The 9675-nt window shown below is 54.4% G+C and overlaps 1 protein-coding gene across 2 annotated transcripts; it reads left to right on the forward strand.

Moving 5' to 3' along the window:
• The first annotated feature begins 6 nt into the window (after window positions 1–6).
• On the forward strand, window positions 7–9609 carry EFS (embryonal Fyn-associated substrate). Of its 2 annotated transcripts, XM_005882221.2 has the most exons (6): window positions 7–262; window positions 5292–5570; window positions 5821–5961; window positions 6063–6776; window positions 7154–7243; window positions 8617–9609. In XM_005882221.2, exons 1-6 carry the CDS (start codon window positions 245–247, stop codon window positions 9049–9051), a joined length of 1677 nt encoding a protein of 558 aa, XP_005882283.1. In that variant the 5' UTR covers window positions 7–244; the 3' UTR covers window positions 9052–9609. The 2 variants fall into 2 exon arrangements, with proteins under 2 accessions (XP_005882283.1, XP_014385447.1); XM_014529961.1 differs by lacking the exon at window positions 7154–7243.
• Window positions 9610–9675: the final 66 nt, after the last annotated feature.

The raw sequence follows: 9675 nt of genomic DNA on the forward strand, positions 1-9675 counted from the left end.
CGCGCGCCTTTGGATAAGGTCCCGCAGCGACGCCCCAGCCCGCCCCGCTGCTCCTCCTCCTGCCTGGCCCAGCTGCCTCCCATTTGGGGAGTTTGTGGGTTTTCTCTTTCTCCTCCTCCAACCTCTGCGGAGGCCACGACTCAGGCGCCAAAGCTGGGGGCCGCCTCCATGGTGCGGGGCAGCCGCTGCTGAAGTCAGCGAAACTGAGCCTGGCCTGGAGCAGGCCACGCTGGAGGCCACGGCCATGGCCATAGCCACGTCGGTGAGTCCACACGGGAGAGGAGGCGGCTGGGTAGAGACCTTCACAGCTGCCCTGCACTCTGTCCCTTTTATTTCTGCCTTCTCTTTGTCTCTCTTCTTGGTCCCTTTCTTCTCCAGGAGGCTGTGTCCCTCCACTTTTGTTTCGTGTTCTCTCCTCATCCCTCTGTGTCTGGAGTCCCCCTTTTCCCCACCCCCTCCCCTTCTTCTCTTTTTCTTTCTAGAGGCTGTCCTGCAAAGAGGGGAGGGGGCAAGTCTAGCCCGAGTCCTATGTGCTCATTTATTGGCGGGAACAGATGGCCGGTGGTGCTGGCAGGGGCTTGTGATTGGGAGGCCAGTGAAAGGTTGGGAGGGGGCTGGAAGAATGGAGGTGGCTCAGAAAAATGGGAGAGGCTGGAGGGCCCGAGGAGGCCCTTCTCTAGAGGAGGGATGAAGGAAAGGGAGGAAATGAAGCAAAGGCAGAGAGATCAGGCAGGGAGAAAGAGAAAATAGACGGAGTGGGGAGGTGATGTCAGCCAGCCTCTGGCCACTTTCTGGGTACAAAGCGAGGAGACAGCTGGCTGGCGTGATGGGACAGTGGGAGGAGGCATCCCAGAGAGCGTGTGGCCCACTGCCACCCCCCATTAAGGCAGCCCCTCTCTCACAAGTCAGCTTAGTCCCTGAGGAGGCGGGTAGAGCAGGAGTGACCACACCCATCATCAATCAGTCTATCAGCGACTCTGGCCTGGGTGCTTGCAATTGCACCGCCCAGAGGTTTGGCCCGATTGGACAGAATTCAAACAACACTGGGAGGCGCTCTCCACAGCCCCACCTCTACTTGCTGTCTTGCACTCCTCGCCATCTGAATTCTAAACAACTCTGTTCTCTTAACCACCCTTCCCTAGGTTCTAGGATTCTCAGTGATAAGGGAGGCTGCCATCTGCTTTCTGGCCCCCTCTGAATGGGTACTCTGGAAAGGAGGCTGGAAAGAGAAGTATGCCTCCCCACAACCTCCCATATTCCTGTAGGAAGAGTTCAATTTTCACTCCTCCTCAGACCAAGCTCCTTTTAGTTCCTCCATCTGTATGATGGTGGGAAAAACCATCATAGTTTTCAGAGCTGGGAAAGGGGGAGATCCTGAAAATGGTGGGTGTACTCTGACATAAAGATGCTGGCTCAGAAGCCAGATGATCAGCTCTGTAGTCCCAGGAGGTAGATTTCCCTTTTTACCAGAGGTGGGGGTGGGGATATTTATGCTAATGAAACTCACAGGATCCTAGTAACAGCTAATATTTATTGAGGATTTACTGGCTCTAAGCTTTGCCCTAATTGCTTGAGACATTATCTCATCCAGTCTTCACAACAGCCCTGTGAAGCTATTACTATTATTATCCAAATGGATATTCAGATATGGATATGGAGTTCTACAGAAGAAACAGGTTCAGAAAGGTTTAGCAACCTGCCCAAAGTCACCCAGTTAGAAAGTGAAAGAGCCAAGACTCAAACCCAGTACTGTCTGCCTCCGTCCAAACTGTGCTCTTAAACCCAGTTAGGCTGGATCCAAAATACTAATTTGTAATTTACAGTTAGAAAGGAAAGTGCCATGCTAACCAGGAATTTGTGTCATCTGGTTAGCATGTTTTCTTTCTGTGGGACAATATCCTTCAGAAGCCAGTACAATCAGAAAATGGTTTGATGAGTTTGGAATCAGGCAAAAGAAGTCAGTTTGTTGTTGACATCATCCAGCCGTGAAGGGCTGGACAACCTCTCCATCCGAAGGGGACACTAGCCAAGGGAAACATGCACTCATGTTGGCTGAGCAGGGCATCCTCCTCCCCAGGGCCTGGTGGCCAAATACAGCCTGCCAGAGACCTTCAGCTTGAGACTTGTTACTGAGTTAGCCCATGGGGATTACTTGCTCAATAATGCCTAACTACATGCTCTCCACCATCACTGTGTAAGCCACCACTGCTTGGGAAGCTGCCAGCAGGGGCAGTCACCTAGCAAACATAACTGAAGCGGAATATGTTTCAATACTGTGAGTGGTTTGAGCTTGATTCTACCAAAGGACATTGTGGACTCAGAGAGCCCTATGAGGTGGCTAGCAAAGGGAAATTGTGTATAATATGCTTGAATCATACTTGAGTCATGGACTTTCTTGACTTAACCACTGTTACTAATATAAGAAGAAAAAAGTAGATCCCTTTTAAATATATACTAGGGGCCCAGTGCACGAATTCTTGCACCTTGAAAGGAACTGTGGTCTGCGAGGCTGCAGTAGGCACAGGGGCGGGTCTCGGCCCATCCTCCGCGCTGCCGCCCTGGCCCCTCCCGCCGAGCCCCAGTCCCCTGTCTGCCAGCAGCCCAGCTCCCGCTGCCCTGCTGCAGCCACTGAGCAATTGGGGCCTGTGCCGTCAGTGGGTGCAAGCAGCAGCTGCTGTCCCAATTGCCCCTCAGGAGCAGGGGGAGGTGGAGAAGCCCTCAGGGGCAATCAGGGCTGGCAGCCGCTGCTCATACCTGCTCAGGACCGGTGCTGGGCACAAGCAGCGGGTGCAAGCGGCAGCACCGGCTGTGGGTGCGAGCGGCAGGGCCAGGGCTGGCAGTGAGTGCGAGTGGCGGCTCTGGCAGTGGGTGTGATTGGGGCCGTTACCAGCAGCAGGTGTGAGAGGCAGCTGCCAGCCCCAATTTCCCCTCAGGAGCAGGGGAAGTGGAGAAGCCCTGAGGGGTGTTTGGGGCGCCAGAAGCGGGTGCAAGTGGGGCTGGAGCCAGCAGCAGGTGCAAGCGCTGGGTGGGACCATGGTGCATAGGAGCAAAGAATTTTCAGTAACCACGAGAGGCTCGCCCCAATGGCAACAACCGGCACCCCTTGATCTGGCACCCCCGCTCACCTGCTCCTCCATCCCACTGTGTTCCGCGCACACCCCCTGGTGGTCAGTGCACATCATAGTGACTGGTTGTTGCGGTTGTTTCACCGTTCAGTCTATTTGCATATTAGCCTTTTATTATATAGGACTAGAGGCCCGGTGCACAAAATTTGTGCACTGGAGGGGGGGTGTCCCTCAGCCCAGCCTGCACCCTCTCCAATCTGGGACATCCCTCTCACAATCCGGGACTGCTGGCTCCCAACTGCTCGCCTGCCTGCCTGCCTGATTGCCCCTAACTGCTTCTGCCTGCCAGCCTGATCACCCCCTAACCACTCCCCTGCCAGCCTGATCGACGCTTAACTGCTCCCCTGCTGGCCTGATCACCCCCAACTGCCCTCCCCTGCCAGCCATCTTGTGGCTGTGGGTGCTGCCATCTTTGAGGGTGGGGCAGTCAGTTAGCATATTCCCTCCTTATTGGCTGTGGGCGCCGCCATTTTGCAATGACGGTGTGAGGGTCAATTAGCATATTCCCTCTTTATTAGGATTATTTGTTTTTAGAGAGAGGAAGAGAGAAAGAGGAACATTAATGTGAGAGAGGAGCATTGATCAGCTGCCTCCTACCAGGCCGATCCAGGCATGTGCTCTGACCAGGAATTGAACTGGCAACCTCTCAGTGCATGAGGACAATGCCTAACCAACTGAGCCACATCAGCCAGGGCAAAAGTAGATCCTTAATGTTTGTGATTGTGCAGAGGCAGTAGAAGAGTGATTGAGAGTGTAGACTCTGGCTTGGTCAATGTGGCTCAGTGGTTGAGCATCAACCCATGAACCAGGAGGTCACAGTTCGATTCCCAGTCAGGGCACCTGCCGGGTTGTGCACTTGATCCCCAGTTCCCAATAGGGGGCATGCTGACCCTCTATCCACTGAGCCAAACTGGCTAGGGCATCATTGATGTTTCTATTTCTCCCTCTCCCTTCCTCTCTCTGAAATCAATAAAATCATATTTAAAAAAAAAGAGAGAGAGAGAGAGAGTGCAGGCTCTGGAATCAAGCAGCCTGGGGTTCAAATCATGCCCCACCAGCTGCATCAGCTGTATGTTGTTGGGTAAAGTACTAACCTCTCTCTTCCGGTTTTCTTTCCAAATGGGGATAATGATGGCTCCTCCCGCTAAGGTTGCTGTGAGGATGGAATGAGATGAGATGATTAGTGCAAAGACTTGCACAGTGTCTGGATACATAATTTGCACTTGGTATCTGTGACTTCTACCTGAGCTTGTGGCTCTCCAAGGAAAAAGCTTAGATGTCCCTACCAGACAGGACTGAAAACAGACTGATAAATGCTTGCTCTTGGTTGGTGCATCAGCCCCCCTACACACACACACACACACACACACACACACACACACACAGCTACGTACTTTTCTCCATGGTAACCTCATCCTCTTCTGAACCTTATTTGCTCAGATTGAGAACAAAACAGTTGCTTGGGTTTCTGTTTTCTTCCTTATTGTGCCTAGGTACTGTCTGGGCTGGGCCTCTCCCAGCCCCTCTCAGGTAAGGGCTCTCTGCAGTTGCTTCATCTAACCTTTGGCTTGTGGGGGATGCTGACTGGGAAACGGAAGGTAAAGGAAATTCTACGGGAGACCTTAGCAGAACTTCCTTGTCTACACGAGGCTTTGAAAGAAATTCATTTAGCATATATTTATTGAGGACTGATACCAGGTCAGGCCCGTTTGCAGAGGCTAGGAATATAATAGTCCTTTGCACAGGGCTTACACTGTATGGGTAGAAATCAATGATAAAAATAGGCAAATAGTATAAAGTATTATGAAGGAAGCCATGGATGGAGACAGACACAGAATGGGGTGGAAGAAGAGTGAAGAAAAGATCTCTGAGAAGGTGACATTTAAGCAGAACTGAAGGGTGAAAAGGGGCCAGTCAGGGCAAGAGCCTTCTGGGTAAAAGAAACAGCAAGTGCAAAGGCCCTGAGGTAGGAACACGCTGTCTAGTTCAGGAATAGAAAGAAAGGAAGAGTGCAGGGAATGAAGTGGGAGACGAGGCAGGGCCACCTGGAAGAGCTGAGCCAGGAGGTCAGATTTTTAGCTTGAGGGAAATGAGCTCTAAAGTGTTTGAGCAGGAGGTACCATGACCTAATATGTTTGTGAAGACCCCTCTTCCCACTCCCACCAGGCCCAGCTGGCCCGGGCACTCTACGACAACACCGCTGAGTCCCCCCAGGAGCTGTCCTTCCGCCGAGGGGACGTTCTACGGGTACTGCAGAGGGAGGGTGCTGGTGGGCTGGACGGCTGGTGCCTCTGCTCCCTGCATGGCCAGCAGGGCATTGTGCCCGCCAACAGAGTGAAGCTCCTTCCTGAAGGCCCGGCACCCAAGCCCAGCCTCTCCCAGGTGCCCCCAGCCGAGCCTGGCTCACCATATCCAGCCCCAGAGCACAGCAATGAAGACCAGGAGGTGAGAGCTAGAGCCCTCCCAACCCCAAGCCAGGACACCCCTTTCCCTTCTGCGGGTGCCTACAGTGAGGCTGGGCGGGGAGAGCCCTAAGGGGCTCTGCTGTAGGAAGCCTGTCTGCCAACCCTTTCTGGGTTCTCCTTGCCCTTGGGACGGGGAGGGGGCCGGAAGGTGTCTATGCTCCTTCAAGGAACATGTTATCTGATTCCCTGGTCCCCACCCTCTTCCTGACCCACATGTCTTGGTTCCCCAGGTGTATGTGGTGCCACCCCCAGCTCGGCCCTGCCTGACCTCAGGATCTCCAACTGGACTCTGCCTGCCCTCCCCTGACCCCATCTACAAGGTCCCCAGAGGCACCGGGACCCAACTGGCTGCCCCTGGAGGTGTCTTGGAGGTGAGGACCAGAGGTCTGTATGTGCGCTGGGCAGGGAACCGACACAGCTCTGGCGGGAGTCCAGTGCTGAACCTGATGGTAACTAGCTGCTCCCTCTCCAGGTCTACGACGTGCCCTCCTCTGCCCTCCGAGTTCCCTCCAGTGACCCCTATGACTCCCCTGCCTCCTTTTCCCGCCCTCTGGCCCGGGTCACCCCACAACCCCCTGGAGAGGACGAAGCTCCCTATGATGTGCCTCTGGCCCCGAAGTCACCGTCAGAGCTGGAGCCAGATGTGGAGTGGGAGGAGGGCCGAGAACCAGGGCCCCCCCTCTATGCTGCCCCCTCCAACCTGAAACGGGCATCCGCCCTGCTCAATCTGTATGAAGCGCCTGAGGAGCTGCTAGCAGATGGGGAAGGCGGCACTGAGGAGGGCATCTACGACGTGCCCCTGCTGGGGCCAGAGGCACCTCGAGAGCCCCCAGGAGCCTCAGCCTCCAATGACCCGGACACCCTGGCCCTGCTTCTAGCCAGAAGCCCTCCACCCTCACACAGGCCCCGATTGCCCTCTGCAGAGAGCCTGTCCCGCCGCCCTCTGCCCGCCCTGCCTGTCCCTGAGGCCCCCAGTCCTTCCCCGGCTCCTTCTCCTGCTCCAGGCAGAAAGGGCAGCATCCAGGACCGGCCTCTGCCCCCACCTCCACCCCACCTGCCTGGCTATGGGGGCCCTAAGGTCGAGGGGGATTCAGAGGGCCAAGAGGCAGAGGACAGTTCAGCAGGACACCACAATGAGTATGAGGGCATCCCGGTGGCCGAGGAGTACGACTACGTCCACCTGAAGGTGAGCTCACCTCCAGCCAGCCCCTCCCAAAGTGCCCCCTGGAGAACCACAGGGAGGAGGGAGGAGGCCTGGGGCCCACCTGCAGACCCTCCCTTCCTCCCTTCCCTCCTTCCCCTCTACTGGCCCTGCACCCTCTGGCCTGGGACCCTAGTACTTGGCCACACCACTTGTACCAGTGCTATGTTCCTCCCCTAAACCCATCCTAGGGCCCCTGAGCCCTCTGACTTGCCACCAGAGCTGTCTCAGACCTGGAGTCCAGGACTGCAACCTCTGATGGCAGCAGAGACCTCCAGAAGGAAGGGGAAGTGGAGAGGGCCAAGGAGGCCACCCTGCCCTGTTCCTCCACCCCTGCACTGAGACCCTGACCCTTCCTGCAGGGTATGGATAAAGCTCAGGGATCTAGGCCCCTGGATAAAGCCTTCCCCGGGGATCCTGAGGTGCTGGAGAGGGGGCCACCGGAGCAGCAGGTAATCCTGTGCGGGTGATGCTGGGGAAGGGGGGCAGGAACATAGGAGGAGGAATGTTCTTAACTGAACCATCAAGGGAACTAGAATAGGATAGGGATAAAAGCTCATTGACTCCGAGCAATTGGAGAAGACGAGTTAAAATTCAAGAGGAAGGAGCTGGAACTTAGAAAAGGATTTCAGGAATTCAGAAAGCGGGGAAAGAATGTTGGAGAGGAATCAGAAAACCAAGCAGTTGAGAGCAGCAAGTTTCTGGGCTGTGGGTCAGAGCTGGGCCAGGTGATTTCTGAGGCTCCTTCAGCTGAATTCCTGGGTTCCTAAGAGACCTGGCTCCTAATCCCAGCTCCACCATTAAGACGCCAGGGGCTCTGAAGTGGCTAATCTCTCTGGGCCTTAGGAAAGTGAGGTGGTCTCCTTAGTCTTAATCACAATGGCTACCATTTATCAAGTATTTACCAAGTGCCAGACCCTGTACTAAGCACATCACATGAGTCAACACTAATCATAGCCATAGCAGGTACTCATACAGGGCATACAGTGCGCAATCCTCTGTTCTGAGCCCTTTCTATATACTGTATGGAGTTATCTTCCCTGCAGCCTTAGGGGGCAGATACTAGACCTGCACTATCTAATATGGTAGCCACTAGTCCAGCCGTGGGCAAACTACGGCCCGTTTGAAATGAATAAAACTAAAAAAAAAAAAAAGACCGTACCCTTTTATGTAATGATGTTTACTTTGAATTTATATTAGTTCACACAAACACTCCATCCATGCTTTTGTTCCGGCCCTCCGGTCCAGTTTAAGAACCCATTGTGGCCCTCGAGTCAAAAAGTTTGCCCACCCCTGTAACAGTCACATATGGTTATTGATTGCTTGTCTGTGGCTAGTCTGAATGGAAGTGTGTGTGATACAAAATGCACACCAGATTTTGCCGACTTAGTATGAAAAAAAAATCTCAACAATTTATATATTGAAGCTATGTTGAAATTAACATTTTTGTATATTGGGAGTTTAAAAACAAAGTTTCTTTTTACTTTTCTTAATGTGGCTACTATAAATGTTAAAATTACATGTGTGTTCACATTATGTTTATTTTGGACAGTGCAGAACTAGATTCCCCAGTTTAGCGATAAGGAAATAAAGACGTTCAGAGACTTGTTTGAGGTTGTTTGAATCCAGATTTGTCTGGCATCAACTCTGAGCACTTTCCTGCTGCTCGTTATGAGCATCTAAATTTTCTGATGGCAGAGGTAAGAGCTAAAGGGATTGTACTAGGAAGAAAGGCGGGGCTGGGGAACCAACAGAGTGGAGGAGAGAGGAAGAGAGAGCAGAAGTGACACAGAGCGATCCCACTGACCACTCCTCTTGCCCTTAGGAGGTCCTGTCCCCAGGGGAGCACCTGGTTCTGCCCGCCGGAGACCTACAGCTCCTGCACTTCTATGCAGGGCAGTGCCAGAACCACTACTCAGCATTGCAGGCAGCCGTGGCAGCCCTGATGTCCAGCAGCAGGGCCCACCAGCCCCCACGCCTCTTTGTGCCCCATGGCAAGCAGGTGGTGGTGGCTGCTCACCGCCTGGTGTTTGTTGGGGACACCCTGGGCCGGCTGGCAACCTCCGCCCCCCTCCGAGCACAGGTTGGGGCTGCGGGTACAGCGCTGGGCCAGGCGTTGCAGGCTACTGTGCTCGCTGTCAAGGGGGCCGCTCTGGGCTACCCATCTGGTTCTGCAGCCCAAGAGATGGCACAGTGTGTGACACAGCTGGCAGGGCAGGCCCTGCAATTCACCAACCTTCTCACCAGCCTGGCCCCCTGAGGGCCCCCAGCCCTGCTCTGCCCCTCCCCTGCCCGCCAGAGCTCCCTCCAGTCCTTGGGCGGCTGGAGGGCTCTGCTTTAGGGACCAGGAGAAGTGGCAGTCCTTCCCCATTCCTGTCCCTTCCAGTCATCTCAATCTCTCAGAGGCGTCTCTTCCCTCCATCCGCAGCTTTTTGTATGAGCCATTTTGTATAAATTATTTTTATTTAATATTATTCCCTGCTTTGTCAGGAGCAGGTGCCAGGCCCTCTGGGGCAGGGGGACTGGACTCTTCCTCCTCGGTCAGCCTGGGGTGGAGGGACTTGGTCACGGCACTGCCCCCACCTCTGCAAGCTTGGCCCCACAGAGAATCAGGTGACGGAAACCTAGGCCACCTTTCTTGTCCTGTTTCTTGGCTGTAGAGCATCTGTGCCTCACTGTTAGTTGAGAATAAGAGCAGTACATTGATTGCCCGGAATGTGAAGGTCTGGGAGAAGCCAGAGGCCTCCTCCCCACAGGAAGCTGGAGAGAGCTGGCCTCAGGCACTGGGTGTGCATCTCAATAAACCCTGCTGTCTGGCTCCCTGACTGTTTCTTGGGAACCTGGGGGCAGTGGGGGGGGCGGGCATAGGTCTGGTGCCCCTGAG

The sequence above is a fragment of the Myotis brandtii genome, unplaced genomic scaffold (assembly GCF_000412655.1).
Source record: "Myotis brandtii unplaced genomic scaffold, ASM41265v1 scaffold70, whole genome shotgun sequence".
Lineage (NCBI taxonomy): Eukaryota > Metazoa > Chordata > Mammalia > Chiroptera > Vespertilionidae > Myotis > Myotis brandtii.